Genomic DNA, 25,452 nt, shown 5'->3' with positions numbered 1-25,452 from the left:
AATTTCTTCACAAAATCTATTTGCCTAATGTACATAAAAAAGATAATGATATAATAGCTTAATCTCAAAATTAGAAGAGCTATTATATTATTTAAATCATTTATCTTTTATAGTTTTATTACATAAAATAATAGGAATATTTGAAATTCAATTCTAAATTCATAAATTTTTAAAAAATAACTAGCTTTAAATAAAATTAAATTGTCATGATAATAAAATTATGAAATTTTTTCAACTTATCAATAGATTTAAATGTTATAAAAATTGATTTAAATTTTATTTAGTTTTAATAAATTATTAAAAAATACAAGAATTCTAGATTATAAAATAAAAATATTTTTTGATATTATTTGTAAATAATTGCTTTTCATTTTTCAATTATTAATATTTTAAAGAGTTTTTAATAGTGAGAAATAAATAACATAATAATCTTTAAAATGACTTTTACATTTTTATATTTTCTTATAGAATTATATTTTTAATAAATTAAAGTGTTTAATAGCTTTTTATTTTTATAAATTGATCTTTAAATACTTAATTTTATATTTGTTTTTTTTATTAATAATAATAATTGCTGTTTATATTTAGATTAAATTTACTTGAATAAATGTAATTTTAGAATTTTTATTATTAGTTTTACCAAATTTATATTTAAACTTTATACATAATATTAATACATAAGTTGTAAAATCTCTAAATTAGATTCTTTATTCTACCATACCAAATTTAAAATTAATTTATTTCTTATCGGAAAAAGTATTATATTCCGTCTATCCTTCTTAAAACACTCTAATTTTTTGCAAGCCCTTATCTTATTTATAGTCAAAAATAAATAAATAAAATAGATATATACAAAATTGAAAATATTCTGTAATAGTTCTAAACTGAAAAATTAAGAGATTTAATTTAAAGGCAGATATTTACTTTCAACTTTGTATTTTAATCTATAAAAAATCTTTTTATAATAAATGAATAAATATCTGATATATTGAAGTATATTTAATAATATTATTTCATAAAGTATAATGTTGCTACCCTACCAGAATAAGATTAAATGTTATAAAGCTAATCTTAAATTCAAAATAAAATAATTTTAATATTAATAATCATTTTAGATGATATTTGTTTAAAAATCTATTTTAATCAGATTAGTCTATTTTTTTTTTTATTCATTAATTTCTATAAAATAAAAAAAAATTATTTAGAATTAAAAAAATAATCAGATTTTTAAAAATATCAAAATCTCATCATCCACAATAAAATATTAATTTGCTTTGATAACTATGATTATTTGTTTAATTTTTTCTTAATTAATAAATATATATTATTCTATCTTGAGTAATATAGATGAACAATTAATAAACTTTTAGCAACATAAAGAAGTTTTTTTTATTCATTTGAATAATTTTGCCACAATATCATTATATAATCTTATCACAGTCTTGACTTATCCACTTGTTGCGATTCCTTAAAAAATTGCATCAGATAGAGAATCCATTTTTGGAAAAATGATATAGAGGCAAAAATATTTATCATATAAACCCATAGCATACTTTGAAAGAGAGTCACTAACATCTTGACAATTAGCTAATAATAAATTATAACTTACAGAATAATTATTCACATCCTTTATGATACTTTTCATCTCAGAATCACTTACCTTACTCTTTCCTCGATATTTCCAATCATAAGTTTCAGTTTCATTTTAAGATATTTCTTTTACCTAGATTTAATCCTATTTTTGATTTGTGATAGAATATGATATTCCATTTATTCTAACTGCCTAATGAATCATATCTGCATTAAACAATCTCAAGACGCCACTTGACAAACCAATATTACCTTCGTTCAAACCCCTTGTCCCAGTCCACACACCTTCATTAAAATCTCTTAAACAATCCATACCACTCTTTAAAATATCAGATATCCCAGTTATTGGATCTTTAAAAACAACCCCGTATTTTGTGAGATTAACTACTCCAAAAGTCACTGCTTTAAAAATTGCTTATCCATAACCAATTTTGATTGTATGCATCTTTATTAACTTGAATGTTCTTTTAATTTATTTTTTTAAACTTCAAAAAATATATTATTTAGGCTAATTTCTTTATATTTTATTTGTTAGTATATTCAAATATTAATAGATAGACTAATCTTTGTTTTTGAATCAATCCTTCAACTTCTTCTAAAAAGAAAATCAAAATAAAATATTCTAAATTCAATTAATCATTTAAAAGGTGTTAATCTCAAAAACTTTTTAGAATATTTTGATTTTAGAATAAAAATCTTCAAATTATAAAAAAATACTAATTAGCACATCTGAAAATTCTAAATTCATTTTTCCATATAATAAGTGATGAGGCTTTCTGATCTTAGACTTCTTATTAGTTTGTTTAAAAATCAGAAATTAATTCCTACTCTCCATATTGTGTCTTCTTTAAAATTAATGGTAATTATTTAATTAGTTATATTTTCAAAAGATTATCACAAATGATATCATCTATTTATCTATAGCTTCACTCTAAATACTAAATAATTTATTTAAAATGCTAGCTTTCACAACATAGATAGAGAGGTAGACTCACTTTAATCAGAAGTGCAATAAATTCATATAAAATAAATATATTTATATTAGCTTGTGGCTGTAAAATTACATTTTAGCTTTCAAATTAAATTGTTTAAAGAAGACTTACAATATATATTAACTGCATTAACATAGTTAAATAAATAAATTTTCAAAATTTAATCTAATTTTTTTTTTTAAGCTAAACATTTGCCTAAATTTCTTTTAATTAAATTTTCATTATTATAGCCTATCCAAAATTAAAAAGGCATTTAACTCTATTTTTTTTGCTTAAAAGACACTTTAAATTTTGAGATTGATTAGGCAGAATTTGAAAATTGATAACTGAAATAAATTTTACTTCAAAATATAAATATATTGAAAAAAATTAAATAAATTTAGCTGGCATATAAAATATAAATTGACAAAAATAAATTTTATCAACCTTAAATTAAGAAATCATTTTTATCAAGATTTATTTTTACTTTAGGATTATTCATATGTTAAATAATCAACATAACCTTTATCTCCTCCTCTATAAAACGTATTTTAATCTGCATCACTTAATTCCCAATTATTTTAAAATCTTTGTGGTAAATCTGGATTGCTTACAGCATATCTTCCAAAGCTAATAAAGTCTCCTTTGTTCTGTTATAAGAGTTTTAGTCCCTCTTCATAAGTAATTCCATCATTTAGAATGATGCAACCTTTATATAGTCCTCTTATCGAATCGAAAAAGTTAGGCATTTATAATTCAGGATCAACTAACCCATCATCAGCAGCTGATTATTAAATGTTTTTACGATTTGTTTTATCATGTCTTTTTAGTTCAACAAAACCAAGATTTCTCTTTTCAAATTGCTATTGATTAAAATTAATAATTGAAGATAAAATTAAAATTAAAAATAAATAATTACTTTTAAAAGATATTAAACTAATTCCAGAGGATTTGAATCATACATTTCATTGTATCTACCAGTTGGAGTAAGTCTTACACCTATTTTATCATATCCAAAAACTTAGCTTATAGAATCAATAACTTCAAGTAAGAATCTAGCTCTGTTTGGAATACTTCCTCCATAATCGTCAGTCCTTTTGTTAGTACCATCTCTTAAAAATTAATCAATTAAGTATCCATTTCCAGCATGTAATTGAATTCCATCAAAGTTAGCTTTTTTAGCATTAATAGCAGCATTCTTGAATTATTCAATGACATTCAATATATCTTATTTATTCATTTCTTTAGGAACTGGATAGCTCTGTTTGGTAAAAAAATGAGGGGTTGTTAAACCTATAGGACTCGGAGCTATAGGTAATTCTCCTCCTATAAATGAAGGTAGAGCAACTCTCCCACAATGAAAGAGCTAAATTATAATTTTACCTCCATTTTGATGTACTTTATCAACAACTTTCTTCCAACCCTCAACTTACTCCAAAGTGTAAATATTTCCAGAACCAGGAAAAGCATTTGAATTAGATGATATAGCACTACTTTCGGTGATGATAGCTCCAAAAGATGCCCTTTATGAGTAGTACTCAGCCATTAAATCATTTGGAATATTTGTTTTTGGATCTGCTCTTAGTCTTGACATTCCTGCCATAATTATTCTATTTTTTGTTTTTATAGAACCTAGGCTAGATGATTCAAAATATGGATTGATTGATGATTTTTTATTTTGTTAAATGCTAACGTCTTGTTATGAAGAACTACACCCCATCATTAGTTAAATATTAAGCAGAATTTTTAATTTTTATAATTATTTATTTTTTATATTTTTATTTTTTTATGATTATTTAGAAGGATTTGCTTTCAATTATATAAAGTATTAAGTTTGTAATAGAGGAGTTAAAAATCACCAGATTTATTGGTTATTTTGAAATAATATTTATTCTTAGTTAAATTTTTATAGTAATTGTTTTGATATTTGTAAATTACAGCTGGCACTTATATATTTTTTGATTATTTTCTCAATTTTTAAAGGAAATTCTTTTAAAATCTGATAAATTTTTATTGATAATAATTTAAATGAACTATAGATACTTTTATGGATGGATATAACAATTGTTGTATAAAATAAGAAAAAAATAAATTTATTTTTATTGAAGTATAATTGAAAATAATTATTAGATAAAGATAATAAAATAGTTTTTATTTAAAAAAGAAAAATTAAGCAAAATAATAATTTTCTTTTTGAAATAAACAAATTATGATGAAGAATATCATGGATTAATTTTTAAAAAATTATGTTTACAATTTAAAAGAAGCATAATATTTTTGGACACAAAAATAAAAAAAATTATATGATGATACTCTGTAAATCTAACTTTAAGAAAAAACTCTTTTTATTATGATTCATATTTCTAGAAGAATTAATTTAAGATTTTAATAAATTTACATATATCACTTATATTTTTCTTAATTATAAATTTAATTTTGCAAGGAAATTCTATTAAAATCTGATTTAATTTTTTATCTATTAGATTAAAAATTATAAAAAAAAGAATAATTTTGGAAACAGAACATTTAAAGATCTTTTAAATTTAAATCAATAAGTATTTTTAAATTTATCAACATAAAGCATAAAAATTATTATTATTAAATAATATTTTAAGTCTTTAAAATAAAAAAAATAATTTATAACTAAGATTAAGAATTTAAATAATACTTTAAAATGATCTATTTATTTAATTCAATTAGTGATTGGAGCAAACTCTAAAAATTTTAAAGTTAGTAAATTATTTAAAAAGGAAGGTGAAAAAAAAATTTAAAAAGTTTGCGAACAAAATATATTGTCTATTTTTTTTTAAATTTGCCCATGTTTTTGTGTGAAGTAAAAATTTAAAGTTTGCTCAAATGAACTATGAAATATCATTTATTTTAGAAAATTTTGTTTGATAAATTAAGCTTTTATATTATTCTAAGATAGGTAATTTTGTTGATATCTATTTTGAAAGATTTAACTAAAAATTTAAATCTATTTTTGAAAATAAAAAAGTAAACATAAACTTTTTTGATATTTTATTTACATAATTTATTGACTATGGAGTATTTTGCATAATCTTATTGTCATAGAATTTATTTTAATTTAGTTTCTTTTTAAAACTCTGACTTTGTTATATTACTTTCTGGTCCAGGTTCAAAAGGAATATCAGGGATAGTATCAAAATTTAAATTTTAGCTCTTATTTTCTATTTCGAAAAGCGATATATTTGCTGTTTATTATATTGATATTCTATTTAGAGAAGCATCATGATTGTTTGGTTTAGATTCAATATTTTAGTCATCTTATATTTATATTAATTAATGAGAAGGAAGCTCTTCTTTTGTTTTTAGTTAGTTATGACTATTAAACATGCTATTCAAATGTATATATTAATGAGGTTAATTATATTTTGATAATTATCTGTGGCGAGTTTATGAAGGATTAAAAGTTTATTAACTAATAGTTTTTCTCTTTTTCGATACATTAATTGAAGAATCTAGTATTGCTTATTTTTAAATTTCATCACCTTCTTTCACTACCTCTCTTGAAAGCTCAAATATTTCATTAATTTCAGCTCCAAGTTCTTTAATTAGCCTGTTATTTATACTATTTTTAAAATATTTTAATTGATTAAAGCCTATGAAAAGTTTAATTACATGTGCAGACCATTTTTATTTTCTTTTTTCTTTATTTTATCAAATGCTTAATAGAGTCTCTTTTTTAATAATAATAAGATTTAGTAAAAAATTATTATATTAAAATATGAAAGATAAAACTTAAAATAACAAATCAATTTTTTTTAATTTATTTTTAATAATTAAAAAACACTTTACTTAATATGATTCTACTTGTTCAAAATCATTATTTTTCACCAACAAATGATCATTTTATGTTTATGGATTTGATACTTCCTAAATAGCAGAAGTGTTAGGAATGTTAATATTTTATTCTATAGTTTTTTATTAAGAAGGTTGTGATATGTAGCTGATAACTGGTTTTGGGCAGAAGGAAAAGAGGGTATTTTAATCTTTATTAAAAAGGATTCTTTTTATTTTTTCTACTTCTTACAATTTTTAGAGGATAGTATAAATATCTAAATCCATACTAACACTATTTTAAGCTTTTAAGAGAACTACATTCTGCTGATGATTACATTTAAATGCTCTGAACAAGTAAGATAGGCTAAATTTAATTTTTTATTGTTATCTTTTAATTAATTTTTTAAAATTGCTAAACAAGAAATCTGCTTTGTTTGAAAACCCTAATTGCTTATAATTTTATATTTATTCTCTCAATTTGCTAATAGACTAATTGATATTTTTTTCTTTTTTATCAAGAACTTGCATCTATTCCTAATTAGGATTATTAATTAATTTTATTGCTCTCCAAATCTTTTATTTGATTTTATTTATTCTACTCTGTTTACTAATTTCATTTTTTTGCAATTAGCTAAACGAAGTCATTTAAACTGAAATATTATTTAATGTTTTATTTTTATTATCTATGGTTTGTTGAGAATTTTTAGGATTTTAAATAATACTTGCTTTTGCTATTTCATTTTAGGATGGTAAAATACATAAATTTGTTTGAGGCGATTCCACAAATTTAAAAACATCTTCAGTAACTATTTTACTTGATTTTCTACTCATCTTTGATGGAGAATCTAAACAAACAGCTGTAATATAATTATTATTGATGCCTGCAAGATTATTATTGGTTATTTTTGATTAAACAAGTTTTAAAGGTGTATCCTATTGAGGAGTAATCTAAAGAAGGTTAGAATTTTTAGAATCAGCTTGGTCTTTTAAGGTAGAATTACTTTTGCTCCTTTCAACTTCTAAGTCGAAGTTATATAATTTATTTGCTAAATCTATGGTAAATTAAAAGTAATTATATTTACGGATAAATATCCCAACAACTGTAATCAGAATATTGATAAAACCTCCCAAACTACTAAGAAATTATGTGAAATTTTCATGTTCTCTTGTATATATTTAAGTATAAGGACTTCTCCTCAAAAATACTTCGGTATAAATGTCGCCTTATTACCCTAATGTTGTACTTTCTGTATAATCCTTGTAGTCATACACTATGTATTATTCATAATTTGTTTAGGAAGTGAAAAATCCATAATTATTAGTCTTTATATTATAGTCCTTCAGAAAAACATCCACACTTTTAAACATCTAATTTGGGACAAATAGAAATGATAAATCTTGATTTAAGTAAGCTTAGGCATATTAAGTGTTTTTATCTGGACTTATCAAGTAATTATTATGGTATACGCTGACTCTAAAGTTCCCGTTTTAGTCTAAAAACTAACTTACAGAATCGCTTGGTGCACACTTGACCTTCCAATTAGGATTAATAGAGTTTAATTCGCTTTGTATGCATCTTTTTACTTATATTCGCACAAAATTAAAAACTGGAGACAAATATAAACCACTCAAATTAAATGATTAGTCTAATCTATAAATAATTTTTTAATTGATTTCAGATGGTTAAAAAAATTTAAGTTACTTTGGACAAAGAAAATTATTAATTATATTTTATTTATCTGTCTCTATATTTTCGCTAACATATTTTGCATTAAAATAAGCTTGGAAATGGGCTTCAGTGCAAGGTTCCAGCTCTACTGGAAGATACTTATAATTAAATGTAGTCCCTTTATTCTCAAACACTCTTTTTACATTAAATATTTATTTATTAGTTTTTTAATTAACTGAGCTAAGTGATTATATAATTATTTTTGATTGATTTTATTAAATTACTGTTAAATAAATTTAACTTGAAATCTTTTAGATTTTCCCATTTAATTAAATCAAACAAAAAAAAAGAAAAGTAAGATAAAAAAAGATTTGTTAAAATTTGTGAATAATAATTACCCTATGTTTAAAACAATATTAAAGAAAGGATTTGTAAGAAAGTCTAAGTTAGTTTAGTATATATTAATAGCGAACATCAAAGAGTTTTGTCCTAAAACAATATTTGAAGGATTAATATCGTATTCAATTTCACTAGTGACAGTCATTTTTTCTTAATTGATGAATATGATAAAGTCTAATATATTAAATATCTTAAATTTTGCTCATGAAAATCAATAATGTATTTTAATTATAATTAATGATTAATTGAATCATATTTACTTGTCCAAAAGTAATATGCTATAATTATTCCAACAACTATCGAGATGAATCCTCCAAATTTAGATTTATATATATTTTATTAGTTCATATTAAGACCTATCGCATTCCCGAAAATATCACATTTCTGTATGGCTTGCTTAACTAGCTCTGGCATTTTAAAAAATTCTATCTGGATTTTTTTACTTCTTATCTTCTTCGATGCTTTCTGAAAAAGAATATTTTGTTATATTTGTTAATATTAAATTTCCAAATTTATTATTCTTAATTAATTATCAATAAGATCTAATAATTCAATCAACTTTCAAAACATATATTTTACAAGAATTTGATGACTTTTTATTATCTAATTTTAAAACATAGAAAATAGTTAAGTAAGGCTGGTATATTTTATTTATTTAAATACTTTTAAATTGTAAATAAATTGATTTTTTTTGGGATATGTATCTTTTTGATTAATTTTATGCAATTATTAATATTGAACTTATATTAATTAACTATTAATATTGTCTATTTATATTTTATGAACCAATTAGATTTTTTTACTTCTTTAGATAATTTCAAAATTTTTTTGTTTGTAAAATTAAAAAGAACTCCAAATTGTTTGTTTTTGTAATTTCTTATGTATAATGAAGATAGTAAGCTTAAATTGTTTAATTAAGAAAGAATTAATTTAAAGAGTAACTGTATTCAGTATTTAATCTCTTTAACCTCAAACACTTGACTTGAGTATAAAAATTTACCTCAATTTTATGATATCGAAAATAATATAAAAAACTTAGTGATTAAAGAATAGATATAATAATAGATTTAATATCATTATAGTAGAAGTAAACTTTAGAAATACTTTTTATTAAATCAAAATTCAGGACTTATTATTTCAACTTATGGAGGGAAAAATATTCAGCTTATCTTTAGATATTTTATTTGATCACTTTGTAATTTATTTACACTTCTTCTCTATATTAATTACTTCTATCTACTCTAAATTGTGTTTTCTTTAAATATATTTTCTTTTAACCAACTTCCAGCTAAATTCAAATTATATTATGCTTTTTGGTAAAACAAATTTATTTATTCATTATATTTAAAATATTTCTTTTAAAAGTTAAAACAATAAATTTGCAATTATCATTTTTTAAACTCAAATTTATGAGAAAAATATTATTTTATAACTTTTTGCTTTAGTAATATTAATTTAAATATTCACTAAAACTCTTCAATTATCAAAATGCTCAAAATATTTAATTTTTAGCTTTTTTTTACTAATTTGCTTTTAAATTTTTAACTAAATTCTTTAGATGCAGAAAAAATCTTTTAACATATTCTTAAAATAATAAATTAGCTATTTTTAAATAAAAAATTGAGCTGTGTTTATCAAATGAAAATAAAAATATATGATTTGATAATTGATTACTTAAAAAAACTTAATTATCAAATTTTATTTGTTAAAATTTGATAAAATGACTGAATCAAAAAAAGTAATTAAAAATTAAGAAAAAGATGAGTAAAAGTAAGAAAATATTAATCAACTTTTGGAAGAAAGCAAAAGTATTTTATTAAAAGATGTTAGCGATAAAATAATTAACATGAAATATGAAAAAAGAGATATAAATTAGCATTGCATAATGAGAGCTGATTCATTAGATGATTTAATAATTACTTTAGATGGATGGAATTAGGGGCATAATAATTTAATTATTTGGTAAGGAAGTTTATATAAAGAAAAATAAAGAATATAATTTACAAAATCAAACAAAATGAGTGACTTGTGTTTCTTTAATCATAACAAGAATTTATTTTTTGTTGGAGGAGAAGATAAATATCTAAGAATGTATTTTAACTCACAGTTTAACGAAGTTAATTACAAATATTAAGAAATTTATTCTTTAAAACTATAAAATAAAATAAATTGTCTAAAATGCTTAAATGGTGAAACATTAATTGTTGCTACTAAAAGTGGGCCCATTCATATTATAAAATTTGCTAATTTTAGCTTATATTTAAACTCTAAATATTAAAATTCTAATATGTAAACTTTAAATAATAATGAAAAAGATGATAAAGATATATAATAATTAGATTTAAAAACTGAGCTATAATTGGTAGATTTACATGAAAGGAAGATTAATGATATTTATATTTATAAAGAAAGATTCCTTTTTTCAATAGGAGAAGATAAACAGTTTATATTATTTGACATTTTTGAAAGCAAAAAAATTTGCAATTATAAATAATAATCTTGTATCAGATGTGGATATTTAAACCCAACAAATGATAGTTTTTATACTGGGAACACAGCTGGAGAAATAACAATTTATAAATTTAAAAATATAGAAAATGAATTTTAATGCTAAGAGCTCAGAAAAATCAGTATAAATATTTATATTTACTAAATAGTTGCTTTCCAAGATACTTCATAAATTATGTATTCTACTAATAAAAAATAATGGTTTATTTATAATACTGAAAGTAATTAAGTAGTTTAATAAAGCTCTGTTTATCCTGATTATATCTCTGTCATACACTAGCTTCCTAATGAAGATATTTTCTTGGGGGAAGGAAAAAATTTATTTTAAATTTATTCATTATTCAACAGAATTTGATTTATTTTTTAGAAATAAAAAATTGAAATTAAATATTTTACAAAATATATAAAATGTTTGTTTAAATTTTTATATCAAAAAGTATTAAAAAAGAGAGAATAAAAATCGTTTTATTTAAATATATTTAATGTATTAATTGAATATTTATTATTGATTTTATAATTTTTTTTCGAAGAAGGTTCTTTTAAGATATGTTTATTTACATGATCTATCTTTTGTCTTTCTGAGCAAAAATCTAATAAAAATTAAATTTGTGTATCTCAGTTAATAGATTTAGATATATTTGAGTAGAATTAGAATAAATAAAGCAAAAAAAATAGTTTTTTTAAATAAAATAAATAATATAGCAAAAAGACAAATAGGGTAGTTAGTTATTTCTCATTAGTATTACATTTTAGAGCAGTTGTGACGATGAACATTATAAATAAATATAGAGCTTTGAAGAATTGGATAAAGACAAGCAAATATGGATCTAAATATATAGCATTCAAAGAGAAAATGTTGGATTAAAAGCTTAACAGAGAACTAGTTGGCGAAGATAGAATGGGAAATAAATACTATTAATACTACTCTCCTTGGGGTTTACCTACTCGTAGAGAGGTTATTTATTTATTCAATGATATTCTCAATTTTCTAAATTAAGATGTTCATTTCTTTGAATATTTTTTTAATCAAAAGATAGAATTTGCAAATAAAAAAAGTTACGAAATGAATGATTTAGCCTTTTACTTCTGGTTAAACAAAAGAGAAGAAATGCCTCCAACTGAAGAGCAAATAAAACAATAGTAATTTTACTATATTTGTTTTAATTTATTTATAAATTACTCTTGTTATTTTATTTTAGCTATTTGGAAGAAGCTGATAGAAAAATGAAAGGTATAGAATGGGATAATAAGGAGAGAAGAATGATGGAACAATTTTATCAGCAAAGATTTAAAATTATTTAACAAACAGAGGTAAATAGAAGATTAGGGTTAGAAGAAGATGAAAAGGATAGATTATTAAGACTAGAAGCTGAAAACTAAAAGAAAACCAGTGAAGAATAAACAAGCTAGCCTGATGCTGGAAAAGATTAATTCGAGCCTTAAAAGTGGAAACCCTAAGCAAAAGGGAGAAGAGGTTAATAAAACGAGGAATAGTGAAATAAATTAAGTTTAATTGTATAAACATATTTTAATAGTTTTGTTATGTTTCATAAATTATAAAAAAATATTATTTGAGTATATTTATTTATTTATAAATCTTTTCTTTTGAATATATTTCTAATCTTTTATAGCTAGTCATGATAAGCCTTAATAAATAAATAAATGAATATTTAGAAAAGCTTTTGAATTTTAATAATTAATATTTAATGAATATTGAAAAATGGCTGTTATGAGAAAAAATTAAATATTTATTTTCAAAAATAAAATATTAAAAAATGTGAATAGTCACAATTTTAATCATTTTAAGAGGGGAAAGTAAATGACCCAATTTTTGGGTAAAAAGAAAAATAATATTTAATTAAAAAGAAAGATAGTTACTAAATAAATAATAAGTGTAATCATATTTTTTAATATCAATCTATTTTTTATAATTAACTGATAATATTAATAGAAATTAATTAAATTTCAAGAATATTTCTATGCAAGATAACTTCCTTTCAATACAAATCACAAATACAAATATTAATATACAAAAGTATTATTTGAGAGCGAATATTTTTTGTAATGTATATTTACTGCTAAAAAATGTTGATATTTTGTTTGATATTATGATTTTTGATTACAATTTCTGAATTAGAATTTATTTAAAAATGCATAAAATATTTGCTATATGTAGTCAAAAGTATTTTTTAAATAAAACCTTTAGATTTTACAATAAGTTAGAACAAAAATCATTTGAAAACAGCTGAAGAAAAAATTAAACAAATAATATTTCTAAAAATCATAAAAAAATTTTACTCTATTTACTAACTGAAAATATTTTTTATTTTGAGAAAGAGAAAAATTATACTAATTGATAAAAAAGAAAATATAGATAAATTTTAATTTTCAATAATGTTTAATTAAGTTCAAGATTAACGCTTTATTAGTTCTTATATTGATAACTCTTTATTATTTTATTTTGAATATTTGAGATAGTTAATTTCAACAATTTAAAGTTTTAGAACTTTTTAGATATATTTTAAAAAATATCTATTATTAAATGAGTTTCTATTTAATTAATGATTACGAAACGCTTTGTAATAAATTTAATTTATTTTTAATTCCTAAAAACCTCAAAGTCTCAAAGTAACTATTATCTATAATTCATTTATGTAATGAAATAAATTTTCAAAATAACCCTAAATAATATGGCTAAAATTTATTTTATGCCTTAGGATTCGACTAAAAATAAATATTTTAGGTTTAAAACTGATTAAACTGAAAAAATAACAATTATTTTATCGCCGAAAATATTATATTTTGATTTTGTTACTCAGTTTGAGAAAGTAACATGCAGATAGTCTAAAAATATTAATTTCTAACAACTTTTTGTATGTTTTTAGTATTTTTAAAGCAAGATCAAAAATATTTTCTTGATACATATGAGTTAATATTTTTTGAACCGAATGAAAAAAAAACTTATAAATTAGTTGTTTGAAGTTGAAAGACAATACAAATTAATTTCTTAAGAATCCTTATCACTTATTCAGTTTTGTGATTTTATCGAATAAGTATGCGGATTTCATCAGTTAATTTTAGATTTCTGCTCATTTATTCAGTTTTATGAATTTATTTAGTAAACAAATAGATTTTATTAGTTAATTACTAAAAATTTTGTTCACCTTCACATAATACAAGAAGGCTTACAAATTAATTAATTTAATCTAAATTTAGAACTGTTTACATACAAATAATATCAAAAAGATAAATGAAGTCAAAATATTTCAAAATCAGTCAGCGTAATTTATAAAAACTATATAGAATATATACAAATTTTTTATAGGATAATAATTAACTTGAATTTTATTATTTAGTTATATATAAACTTAATTTGTTAATTATATTAATATAATGCTTTAAATAAATAGGATGATTTTAACTAATCGCTTTAGTAAAGGAAACTTTTATTCATTAATTCATTCAGTTATCATTTATTTATCATTACTCAGTAATATCTCTCACTTCACTCTCCGAGTATCTTTTTCTACTTTTTGTATACTTTTATATTGTCATCAAGGATATCGTATTCATGTGCTTTGAGTAGGAACTGGATAGATTATTTATACAAATCTTTGTTTTTTATTTTAGAATCATTTAGCCAGAGCTGTTCGTAATTTTATAGGAAATATACAAAAATTGTATTTAACTTGTTCTTAGACATTAAATTTTTTAATTTTAAGTTAAGTCTATTACATGATTTATAACTTTTTTAGACTCTTTTTTGAATGTATTTGAAAGTCCATTAATTTTTTATTAAAGATTCATACTTTTGTATTAGTTTTTCGTCTTTGCACTTATTAATGTGAGCGTAAAAACCATTAATAATATTTTTGTAAATATTAACTTTTTTTCCTTCCAAAAAGTTCACTATTTCATCTAAGTCTTCGTTTTTTGTTGATTATTCTTCCATAGAAATACTAGAGTCCTCTTTGAAATCTTTTTATTGTTCTCTTGTTTCTTCATCTTGAAATAAATGAACATATTCTTTGAAGTTATTCAAATTGCTTTGAAGTTCTTTTATGTCTGAGTCTATAGCCCTATAAGAGCAGGCTTTAGTTTGTAGTATTTAAAATGCATTTATATGCTAATTCTAGTTTATTATTCTAAAATTAGCTCTCTTTTTATTATTATTGACCTCAATCATTTTATTTTTTAGAATTTATTTATTTTTAATTATTTATATTTTATTTATGAATGATTTTTCAATTATTAAAATTTTGAAAAATCAGCCTATAATCCAGCTAGTAAAAAACATTGTAATTGCTTTGTCATTATGCAATCAAATAAAATCAAAACAAATTCACAAGAGTTAACTAATATAAAGGTTAAATAATTCCATAAAATTGAACAAATTATAATCCACATTAAAAAATTTATAAAATATCATAAATCAGCAGAAGTACTTATTTTTCGTTCTCTATTTGAGATATTTTAAGAGAAATTTATTATTTTGACCACTTTTTCTTTCATTTTTTGGGGTTTTATATTATAGATTGGATAAAATAAATAAAATAAGTAAATTAAACATATTTAAATCTATTTAAACTATTTCTTCAAAAGAAATTTTAATTAATTAGATTTTTTCTATTCTTTGAAGATACTTTGAAGATCTCAATTAAAGATTGAAGTTGTTTGTTTGTTTATTTGAATTTGGAAAAACATAAGTGAAATAGATTTTACAGATAAAAAGATACTTTTATGATCTATCAATCATTACAAATATTTTTCATAAAAGTTTGAAAGATTATTACTTATATGTATATTTATTAAATATAAGTATAATTAATTGAATTTTTTGAATAAAGATTTTCTCAATTCAAGAGTATTAATTTAGCTTAGTAATAATAATAATACTTAAAAAAAGAGATGCGAATATAAATGTTGAATTTACTACAATACTTTTTAACTAAACATAGAATATTATGTGATTATTTTTAGAATGTTCTTATTTTAACAAAAAGAGATTGTTTATCTGAAAATTTTATTGCCTTTATAAGATTGTTATGAAACTCAATAAAGTGATATACTTATGGATATGACTTCTTACTTATTCCTTTTTATCTTGAATCGTATTTTAAAACAAGCATCGAATGTAAATATATAAAGTCATTCTTTTGAATTTTATTGCTTGAGTAAGAAATTAAATTACTAAGAAATTTAAGTAATTGGCAATACTTTATTGATTTGTATAACAAAATCAAACCAGTATAAGTTATCTAAAGAGTTACTAAGTGAATTATTCGAATATAATTTCTTTACAATGAGCTAAAGGAATTTATTTGCTATTAGAAAAATAATTAGCAGAGCTTCTAAACCATCACTGGTATAGCTGCAACACCTGAAAAAATCTGAGGACCATTTAATTTATCGATTAAATTTTTAGCTATTTAAAATATGTCTATTATTTTTTATATTTTAAAATATGTTGATTTGTTCATTTTTCAAAATTTTTATTAATTGTTATAAATATCAATCTCAAAAATGAAAATAGGAGAACTATTTGCTTCTTAAACAAATATTTTAGGAACTTTTATATATGATTATTGATAAAGTCTTTAAATTTATCAAAATGTTATACCGATTAATTTAAAAATTAATTCATTCTTACTTGATGCTATCCTTGTACAATTTATTTTCATAGATATTCAATACAATAAAAAATTTTGCTTTTAAAATACCTTTTGAGCATTATTGAAGAGATAAAATGGTCAATATATATTAAATATTTCATCATAAGAAACTATAAATTTATTAGGAAATATAATTTTAAGCAATAAAATGAAGAAGATAGTTTAAATATTAATGCAGATATTTATTATTTTTTTAAAAAAGTCCTCAATTTTGAATTCATTTCTATTTCTACTGTAAGATTGATTCAAAAATTTTTTTTGTTGCATAAGAGGAAAAAATGAGTTTACAAATAAAATAACTAAATGAATATATTACTCTCTTATCCATCTCTTAAATAAACTTCCTAATTCGTAAGAATTCAAGCTAAATTTTAAAAAAAAATATTTTTAACAGTTATTAACTCAATCAATGAGTGGAATGAACGATATTCTTCCAAATTATATATGCAGAATTGAATAAAAAATACAAAAGGAAATTAATTTAGTTTTATTTTAAATTCGCTATTATTTAGAAAGGAATTAATTATTTTTAAAATATTATTTTACTTACAACTTGATATTTTTTTTTGTTGTTGTTAAGTAAAATTCTCGCTTTTTAAGCATTTGGCCTATAAAAATATGTGTAAATGTACATCTAATTTTTTTATCAAAATATGAATGAAAGAATTTAATGCGTAATATTGTGATTTACAATTTACAATTTATCACTTAGAAATGCATTTCAAATAAACAGTTATATCTTAAACTATACAATATCATTAACTTTACACATCAATCAGAATTAATAAGATTAATGTAAAAGCAATAATTTTAAAAAATAAATATATTAATATCTAAATATGTGAACATTTTCGATATTTTTGACTAATCAGCATTTTTACTTTTTTTTTTATAAAATTTAAATATTCATATGTGCATAATTACATCATAAATTTCAGTGTATCAATTCTAAAAAACATAAGAAGATTTTCATAAACATCTTTTCTTGTAAAGAACATAATCTAGAAAATATTGATTATAACAAAAGTTACTTTTAAGGATTATATTTTAAGTTTACTAAATAAGGTAGGATCCTATTTAACTTCTCCACTTTGCAGTCTTCTTAATGGAAATTTATAATTTATTTATACTTTTCTTATTGTTACAGTAGTTATTGTAACAAAATAAATTCTTGGTATTAAAATATAGAAAATTTACTTCTATATTACTAGAAAATAAATAGAGGCTGGTAAAAAAAAATACTTTGATCTGTTTTAATTACACCTCGCAATGATAAATTATGTAAAATAAATGATTGTCTCTTATTTTATTATAAAAACTTGAACTAACTCAAAGTGAGTCTAATCTTTATTTGTTTCAAGTAATTTTGTTTTATGTTGTATAAGCTATTAATGCTTTTTAATTAGTAACGACTACTAAAATTGAATGCATTACTTGAAAATAGCTTTTGATTGAAGCTAAAAATTAATAAATAGCTAATGTACTAAACTAATTTTTCAATTAAATAATACATAATTAATAAATATCATTAAATATTAACAACTTATTAATTCAGATACAAAACTTAAAAAACTCAAATTTAAATTAAAAATATTTGATTAGTTTTAAAGCAAAAAAAATATTTGGTATGATGATCCATTATATAAAATTTTAATATTGTAGTTTTCTCTTCAAAAATTTACTCCTTTCAAGTGATCATTTATCATTAAAAATTTTAGCCAGCTATATTTTTATTCAGTTAATAAAAAATATTTTCATTACTTGTGCCAAAAAAACCTTTACTTCTAAATTCAAAATTTTTAATAGTATTTTAAAATTTAGTATTTTTAATATTATTTTTTACTGTTTAACTTTTGTTGTAAAATAAAACATAGAAAAACGATTTTAAATAAACAAAAAATCAGTGTAAGTAAAGACAGTAATATTAGTAAGTAACAAAAGAATTAGCTTTTAAATGTTGATCAGTAAGCTTGAATTTATTTAATTTACAAAATCATAATATAATTTCACTTTTGATAATTATTAAATTTATTCACTTTTTTTAAAAAAAAGAAGGTTAATTACTTTAGAAACAAAGAATTATATTAAATTTGGATTTTATTTCAATACAAATTAAAAGCCTTTAAATTATTTAATATGTTTAAAATTTTTATTTTTTAAGAGAGAAATTATTCCTATGAAATTCTATTTCATCTAAAAGTAGTTTTTTAAAATATTTTCAATTCTTACAATCTATTTAAGCACAAATTAACAATTACATATAAACATCCTTTATTTTGAAAATTTTTTTTACTTATACGTGATATCACAGGAATTAAATCACAATAGTTAATAAATTCATTTAATAATTTAAATTCCAGCCACTAGAATTGTGTACAAACTATATAAAGTGAATTTTTTAAAGATTTTTACTGCGTTGAATTACAATTTCTAAATGTAATAACTGTTCTTAGAAATGATAACCTTAATTTCAAGTGTTTTATAATAAGTAACTTTATTTTTTTTTTTAGGAAGTAAATTAGAAAAATCAAAAATGGATAATTAAGATTTTTTCTTTTATTATTCTTAAATTTTTATTGATAATAATTTTTTAACTTGAAATTTTTGAAATGGAAATATAAATTCTTTATAACTTTACTAGTAAGTATCACACAACGCTGCAAATATTTTGTAATCATATTTTTTTTTTTCCTGATAATAATAATCGATAAATAAAGATTTATTATTAAATAATTAGTATTTTTTATTTAAAACACTTTTAAAAGGAAAAAAAAATAATTATTTTTTATTATCATTTTTGAAAAGTTACTTTATTAAAAACACTAAAATAAATAAATTCTTTATAAATTGAAAGTTAGTATCATACATACATATATTGCAAATATATTCTTACAACATTTTATCTAAAAATAAAAGTAGTTTTTTGTAATAAAAATAGATAAATATATAATTTTTATAAAATAATTAGAAAAATTTTATTTAAGATAACAAATTTTAAATAAAAGTAATATTTTAATTTGATATTATTTGAAATTTAATTTTTTAAAAGCTTAAACAAAAACTCTTTTTTATTTTAATAGTATCATTCATATATATGCTGCTAATATATTCCTACATATATTTTAGCAAATAATAAATGAATTTATAAGTTTTTTGTTATAATAATAATATTAGATATATATAAGGTTTTTATTAAATTAATTTTTATTTTTATATAACTTAATTCCTCAAATTTTTAGGAAATTTATTCAATTGATTCTATATTCATACATTATCTTATAAGGTATATACTTAATAATTCTCATTAATTCATAGGGCTATTAAATTTATAATTTTATAAATTTCCTTCTAATATTATAGTAATAGTCCTAAATATAATTCTTCCTTTTAATAATATTTCAATGGGATAAATTTTATTTCTCAAATTTTAAAGGCCATATCTATATGTATTTTAGATAGATTCGTCATAATACTTTTCAAAGTATTTTCTTTTTAACTTATATACCACTGTTTAGGCCTTGCGGCTCCTTTTACTAGCCTATAATGTAATTTTTTTTTACTTCTGAAAATTTATTGAAATTAGCGGAGTATAATAGACCAATTAAGCCTATATCTATTATAGTGATGTTAGGAGCTGAAAAAATTAAAAGCTTGGCTTGACAAAAAATTTTTTTGGGATTGAGTTATATTAAATAATAAATTATTTTTATTAAAAGAAAATAAAATTTAATATTTAACAAAAATGATACAAATATAAAAATAATTATTTATTATCGTTCTCCTTTAAAACTAATAGGTAGTTAATATGTTTTGATTCCAAATTCTATCTAAAATAATTATTAATCAATCCAGCCTTTGAAAAAGCACGATCAGAGGGAACTGTTGGATTGAAAAGAAATTATAAGCTTGAACTTTTAAGAATTAGTATTTTTATATTTTTTGATTCTAGCTCTCTAGATGACAAAAATTCATTGGGATATATTCTCTTATGTAGAATTTAATATCAGACTCATAATCATTTTTATTATTTGGCTAATTTTATGGACAATTATCTTTCAAAAATTATTATAAAATTATCATATTTTTATCCTATTAATCAGAAAAATTACCAATTTTAGTCTCTTCTTTCTTCCAATCGTTGTAATATATAGTTATTAGTTTTATAAATTATTCTAATTAAACCAATTTGTCTTGGTAAAATGAAAATTAAAATCTAGGATCTAAAAAAGTATTTTTTTGGAGAATCTGTAAAATTTTTTGATATTTCTTTTATCTATTTTAAAAATCATTAAGCAATATTCGAATTACCTATTAAGTAAATTTTGAGTCAGATTAAGAGCTATTTTTCTTATTATAAATAATTAAAGAAAAAAATTAATTAAAACAAATTTCTGAAAAGTAAAACAAAAATTCCCCTTCCTTCAGCATGCTGCTAAAATCCTTTAATAACCACCCCAAGTAGTTTCAGGGTAAGTAAATAAAAATAATATTATAAATATCACTGCATTGCTAAACATTTTGCAATAGAATAAAAATTAAAATAAAAACGGTAATTTAATCAATTATGGAGGGGGCTTTAAAATAAAAAGGGTACTTGCAAATGCCTGGTGTAGTTAACTTTAAATCGATTTCAAGAGTACCATCGATAGAAACACCATTTGAATAGTGCTTTTTTTAAAAAAAGATTTTTTCTCTATAGCAATAAAACTTAATAAGTCATATGACTTAATTTAAATTAAATTACTGATAATGCAATATTTGTGCATAATAATACTCTTTTAAATAAAATAGGTTTCATATACCATCATTGTACTTCTGCTAAATTTAGCGTGCAATTAAAATTTATATAAAATGGGATTACCCTCAAATATGGTAGTAAGATATATTAACATCGATAAAAAGTGCTGCTTAATTCCTAGAAAAAATAAAATGGAGCGATGCCTAACTATATTTAATATGCTTGGTTTAATGTGGCCTTGAAAAATTAGGCAGTACCATTGAGTATTATATATTTAATTGGTTATTTTATCAAATTATTTAAAAATAGATTACAATTTTACTAACTTTATCCACTCCGAATTTTGAAGCTCATTTTTTTTAAAATCCTTAAAATAGAGAATATAAAAATTAAATGAAATATCACGATCTGTACCTACACAGTTCGTGATATTTTAATTACGGGATTAGCTATATATATATATATAAATAAAATGTAAATATTGAGTTTTATTTTTTAAACATAATAATAACTGGATGAATATATTTTATCTTAAGATAATTAAATTGACATAGTTTTTTAATATTTTAGTTATTTGGTTAAAAAATACAAATAAGTTAATTTAATCTAAAACAGTTGATCGTTTCTATTGAATACTTCTTCACTTAAAAATTTATAAACTAATTATGAAAAAGTAATTTTAAATTTTAATAAATATTAAAAAATGATATTTAAAATTATTAATATTAATAGAATTCTATTTAAATTTATTAGATAATAAAATTTGCAAATTTTTTGAATGTAGTAGATTATTAAAACCAAATTAAAAATCATCTAAATATATTCAATAATTAAATTCCATTTTTATTTATATTAATCTATCATAAAAAATATTCTGAATTTATTAAATAATTAAATGAAACACTTTTCTTTTACTTTTAAATACTATTAATAGTTATCAGCTAGCTGATCAATTTTTTTGATTAAAAATATTATTTTTTTCTATCATAATAACATAATTTCAAAGACTATTTATATCATTATATTTTATATTTAGTAAAAAATATAATCAAATTATATATGATTTAGTTATAGCTTATTTATTTGATAGATAGTATTAAATGAATGCAAAAAAAATTTTAAGGAAAAATAAAAATAGGAGGCTATAATATAAATAAATTACTTAAATAAATAATAACAATTATTAAAGTTCTCGCAAAGCTTAATAAGATAGAAACATAGATTAAATTTGGATATTAAAAATAACTAACTATTTTATTAAAAGGATATGAAATAAAATTAAAACCCATAGCCATATAAAATTGTAGATGATTATGTCATCTATTAGGATAAGATGTTAGGTAATGGATCATATGGCCAAGTTTTTGAGGGCATCAATAAAAATACAAAAGAAAATGTTGCAATCAAAGTTATTCCTATTAAAAAAATAGAAGCAGAAAGTTAAAACCCATAAGTTATTTTCTAACAAATCAAAAATGAAATTACAAACATGCAACTAATTGAAGGCTAGCATATAGTTAAACTTATTGATAAAAAAAAGTAATCATATTTACAGTCTTTTATTCAATTTTAATTTTCATTAAAAGAAATTTCAATTTCTGTATGATTTTATCTATTGTCTCTACATAAATTAATTTTTTAGCTGATAAATGGCAAATATTATTTACTAATTTAACAAAATTTACTCATTATATTTAAGATTAAAAATATAATATAAATAGATCATCTAATAGCATATATCTAATACTTGAATATTGCAATGGCGGAAATCTTTAATCTATATTAAAGCATAATTAAGGAAGTTTGTCAGAAAGTTAAGCAGTTAATATTATTTATTAGATTACTGAAGGATATAAATGTCTTTTAGCAAAAAATATGGCTCACAGAGATTTAAAACCCGCCAATATTCTATTTAAAGACGGAATAGCAAAGATAGCAGATTTTGGTTTTTCAAAAGTTGTTGGATTGAATGATGATACTAAATTAAGACATTCTATTTTGGGTTCTCCTTAATATATGTCACCCCAATTACTTTCGTAATAAGAGTATTGCCCAAAAAAAGCTGATATGTGGTCATTAGGGTAAAATAAAATTTATTTATATGCTTTGTATTTCAATATGCTCATAAAAAAACCATCAAATCTTATTTAAAGAGAAATAATAAACTAAACATATTTTTGACTACTTTCATGAAAAAAAGCATGTATTACTTTAAAATCAATAAAGTATGATCATAAAAAGTAATATAAAAATAATTATTTTTATAACTTTAAAATCCAAAATCTAAATGTGGGTCCCTATCATTTAAAAATATCTGATTTAATTCCAATAAAATTATTAATTATTAAAATTTTTTATAAAATTTATCATAAATTATTTTGATACCCAGTAAAATAAAAATCTTTTATTTTTTAAAATTAAATTAGCATTTATTTTAAGCATGATTTTATATCATTTTTATTTACAAAATTTATTTTACTTAATTTATTAGTATGATTTTCTATGAGATGCTTTATAGAAAAGTACCATGGAGAGCAGATTCACCTTAAGATCTTTTATTCTAAATTTAATAAAAACCTCTTGAGTTTCCTGCTGTTCCTTAAGTGAGTCTAATAGTAAAAAAAGTTATTTCTTATATGCTTAAAATTGAAGAATCAGATCGTATTTCTTGGGAAGAGCTAATTAATGAACCCTTGTTTGAAAGCTAAACTAAATTAGATGTATTATTGTAATCCCTAAATTCAGTAGAAATGAGATTTGTAAATGATTCTTTTATGAAAATGAAAGAATATTGTCGTCTTTACATAGAATAAAATCGTGTTTTCCATAACCTATTTGAGTGTCACTAAAAAGAAACATTCAATAAGCATATTATTGATTGTAATTTGAATTTATAAAATTTTAGCTCCTTCTCTGATAATAGCATTGACTCTAACAATAATTCAAACTAATAATTACTAAACATTTCAAATTATAACAATTAATAAATGATAAATATTCCAAACTATAATAGTGGTTTCAATAATATTAATTCTTAAACAAGCGTTTAAAGCAACAATTCTAATGGTGCAGACGGATCAGGATCTCATCATCAAGAAATATAAAATTTATATGATTACACTCTTTAGTTACAAAAGCGCTAATTTACAATAAATAAAATGACAGATTACTATTTAAAGAAGCGTAATAAAGGTATATTTTTTGCTCACTTAGCTATTTTGCTGTCAGATATTTTCGATATTAGATAAAACAGCCAAGAAGTTTAAAATAGCGTGACTGAGGCATTTATGCTTCGACACGCTATAACCCTTTTTAAGAAAGGCTATCTTAAGATATATAAAGCCTTACGTAGAATAAAAACTAATGAACCTGATCAATGTACTAAATTTACATTGGATGACTATAAAACCTTTGAGTTAAGTAATGAACGTACTTAATTACGTAAGTATTTTAGCTTTGATTTGAAAATGCTCAAATGCTTATTTGATGAACTTCTATAAAAAATTATGGCTTTTATTAAAAAGACTCTTCCTAACTACCCGCCTTAAGAAAAAGCTCTATATGAAACCTTCTAACCAATCTTTAATAATATAATGACTGAAAAAGAAAAGTTTAATCCTCTTTTCAAACAGTCCTTATCAGAATAAAATAAATTATATCGCATAATCTTAAAAAACATTACACCTTAATAATTAGGAACAGAATAGGAATAAATGGACAATAACAATATATACAAAAAATTAAGTTCCTTGGCATTTTATATTAATTGTGTTGATCAACAATACAAAATGTTCAAATAAGATACTAATTTAGATTATTGTAAGTTTTATGAAACTCATGAGCGTTCAACCTCTAAAGCACTCATTACTTTAGTTCTAAACTTAGTTTGACCAACATTATTTGTTAAATTAATTTTTAATATTTAAAACTGTTTATTTTTTTATCTTTAAAAATTGATATTTATATTAATGAAATTGATTAAATAATTTTAGTGATTTTTTAATTTGTTATTTTTAATCATATTTTATTTTCACTTTTAAACTTTTTTGGAAATCTTTTAATTTATTGAAATAAGCTCTTGAATTTATTTTATTATTATTA

General features: G+C 20.8%; 8 protein-coding genes across 8 annotated transcripts; 2 read left to right on the top strand and 6 right to left on the bottom strand. All coding sequences in view use genetic code 6, as the record gives it.

The window, feature by feature from the left end:
- Window positions 1-1,393: 1,393 nt before the first annotated feature.
- On the bottom strand, window positions 1,394-2,035 carry TTHERM_00094270 (hypothetical protein; the record flags this gene model as incomplete). Its single annotated transcript, XM_001012881.1, has 1 exon — window positions 1,394-2,035. The coding sequence occupies one exon, from the start codon at window positions 2,033-2,035 to the stop codon at window positions 1,394-1,396; it is 642 nt and encodes a 213-aa protein (XP_001012881.1).
- Window positions 2,036-3,031: 996 nt separating this feature from the next.
- TTHERM_00094280 (FAD/FMN-binding family oxidoreductase) lies at window positions 3,032-4,284 on the bottom strand (the record flags this gene model as incomplete). The annotated part of the gene is made up of 2 exons (XM_001012882.2): window positions 3,032-3,424; window positions 3,481-4,284. 2 exons carry the CDS (start codon window positions 4,282-4,284, stop codon window positions 3,032-3,034), a joined length of 1,197 nt encoding a protein of 398 aa, XP_001012882.2.
- A 1,346-nt stretch (window positions 4,285-5,630) lies between these two features.
- Window positions 5,631-8,847, bottom strand: TTHERM_00094290 (transmembrane protein, putative; the record flags this gene model as incomplete). Its single annotated transcript, XM_001012883.2, has 6 exons — window positions 5,631-6,153; window positions 6,204-6,262; window positions 6,381-8,016; window positions 8,068-8,229; window positions 8,433-8,607; window positions 8,694-8,847. The coding sequence occupies 6 exons, from the start codon at window positions 8,845-8,847 to the stop codon at window positions 5,631-5,633; spliced, it is 2,709 nt and encodes a 902-aa protein (XP_001012883.2).
- Window positions 8,848-11,707: 2,860 nt separating this feature from the next.
- Window positions 11,708-12,438, top strand: TTHERM_00094310 (NADH:ubiquinone oxidoreductase 17.2 kDa subunit; the record flags this gene model as incomplete). Its single annotated transcript, XM_001012885.2, has 3 exons — window positions 11,708-11,896; window positions 11,975-12,081; window positions 12,141-12,438. 3 exons carry the CDS (start codon window positions 11,708-11,710, stop codon window positions 12,436-12,438), a joined length of 594 nt encoding a protein of 197 aa, XP_001012885.2.
- A 2,008-nt stretch (window positions 12,439-14,446) lies between these two features.
- On the bottom strand, window positions 14,447-15,127 carry TTHERM_00094320 (hypothetical protein; the record flags this gene model as incomplete). The annotated part of the gene is made up of 1 exon (XM_001012886.3): window positions 14,447-15,127. One exon carries the CDS (start codon window positions 15,125-15,127, stop codon window positions 14,447-14,449), a length of 681 nt encoding a protein of 226 aa, XP_001012886.1.
- A 667-nt stretch (window positions 15,128-15,794) lies between these two features.
- Window positions 15,795-16,421, bottom strand: TTHERM_000094319 (hypothetical protein; the record flags this gene model as incomplete). Its single annotated transcript, XM_012796715.1, has 1 exon — window positions 15,795-16,421. One exon carries the CDS (start codon window positions 16,419-16,421, stop codon window positions 15,795-15,797), a length of 627 nt encoding a protein of 208 aa, XP_012652169.1.
- A 4,035-nt stretch (window positions 16,422-20,456) lies between these two features.
- On the bottom strand, window positions 20,457-21,041 carry TTHERM_000094318 (hypothetical protein; the record flags this gene model as incomplete). Its single annotated transcript, XM_012796714.1, has 2 exons — window positions 20,457-20,665; window positions 20,723-21,041. The coding sequence occupies 2 exons, from the start codon at window positions 21,039-21,041 to the stop codon at window positions 20,457-20,459; spliced, it is 528 nt and encodes a 175-aa protein (XP_012652168.1).
- Window positions 21,042-22,618: 1,577 nt separating this feature from the next.
- On the top strand, window positions 22,619-25,241 carry TTHERM_00094330 (Serine/Threonine kinase domain protein; the record flags this gene model as incomplete). Its single annotated transcript, XM_001012887.2, has 3 exons — window positions 22,619-22,890; window positions 23,073-23,432; window positions 23,843-25,241. The coding sequence occupies 3 exons, from the start codon at window positions 22,619-22,621 to the stop codon at window positions 25,239-25,241; spliced, it is 2,031 nt and encodes a 676-aa protein (XP_001012887.2).
- Between the last annotated feature and the right edge of the window lie 211 nt (window positions 25,242-25,452).

Source organism: Tetrahymena thermophila (assembly GCF_000189635.1).
Source record: "Tetrahymena thermophila SB210 genomic scaffold scf_8254697, whole genome shotgun sequence".
Taxonomy (NCBI): Eukaryota; Ciliophora; class Oligohymenophorea; order Hymenostomatida; family Tetrahymenidae; genus Tetrahymena; species Tetrahymena thermophila.
This window is presented reverse-complemented; position numbering and strand designations above follow the sequence as displayed.